A 764-nucleotide genomic window follows, 5' to 3' on the forward strand; every position below is an offset into this window, starting at 1 on the left:
AGCCCCCCGCGCCCCCGGGCCCGGGGCAGGGGCTGCGGGGCGGGGGAGCCCCGCGGGCGAGGCCCCCGCCCTCCCCGCGCGCCCCGCCCGAGCGCGCGCACCCGCCGCCCCCCTCCGCGGCCTCCGGCTCCCCGCCTCCCCGCCTTCCCCTCCTCCTGGTGACGTCCGGGTCCCTGCCCGTCTGAAAACTCCGCGCCGCGGCGGTGGAGGCGGCGGCGGCGGCAGCGGCGGCGGCGGCGGAGGAGGAGCAGCGGCGAGCCGAGGCGGCGGCGGCGGCGGCCCGAGCGAGAGCCCAGGCGGCGGCGGCGGCGGCCGCGGGAGCCGCGGGGAGCGCGGGGGCGGCCCGGAGCGCCCCGGGTCCCCGCGCCCCGCTCGCCCGCCGTGCTCCGAAGATGGTGGCGGCGCCGTGCGCCCGGAGGCTGGCCCGGCGCTCGCACTCGGCGCTGCTCGCGGCGCTCACCGTGCTGCTGCTGCAGACGCTGGTCGTGTGGAATTTCAGCAGCCTCGACTCCGGGGCAGGGGAGCGCCGCGGGGGCGCAGCGGCCGGCGGTGCGGAGCAGCCGCCCCCGGCCCCGGCCCCGCGCCGCGAGCGCCGGGACCTGCCCGCCGAGCCGGCTGCAGCCCGAGGAGGAGGCGGCGGCGGCGGCGGCGGAGGAGGAGGAGGACGGGGGCCCCCGGCGCGGGCTCGGGGAGGCGGCCCCGGAGCACCCCGCGCGCAGCAGCCGGCCAGCCGAGGGGCACTGGCCGCGCGGGCGCTGGTAAGA

The 764-nt window shown here is 84.4% G+C and overlaps 1 protein-coding gene across 1 annotated transcript in view; it reads left to right on the forward strand.

Moving 5' to 3' along the window:
- The first annotated feature begins 329 nt into the window (after positions 1-329).
- XYLT1 (xylosyltransferase 1) overlaps positions 330-764 on the forward strand; it is a 352297-nt gene continuing 351862 nt past the window's right edge. Inside the window, exon 1 of the mRNA XM_002698037.6 lies at positions 330-758. Coding sequence (XP_002698083.1) covers positions 393-758 — 366 coding nt within the window. The 5' untranslated portion in view covers positions 330-392. The remainder of the gene's footprint in view (positions 759-764) is intronic.

Source organism: Bos taurus, chromosome 25, assembly GCF_002263795.3.
Source record: "Bos taurus isolate L1 Dominette 01449 registration number 42190680 breed Hereford chromosome 25, ARS-UCD2.0, whole genome shotgun sequence".
In the NCBI taxonomy this organism is placed as follows: domain Eukaryota; kingdom Metazoa; phylum Chordata; class Mammalia; order Artiodactyla; family Bovidae; genus Bos; species Bos taurus.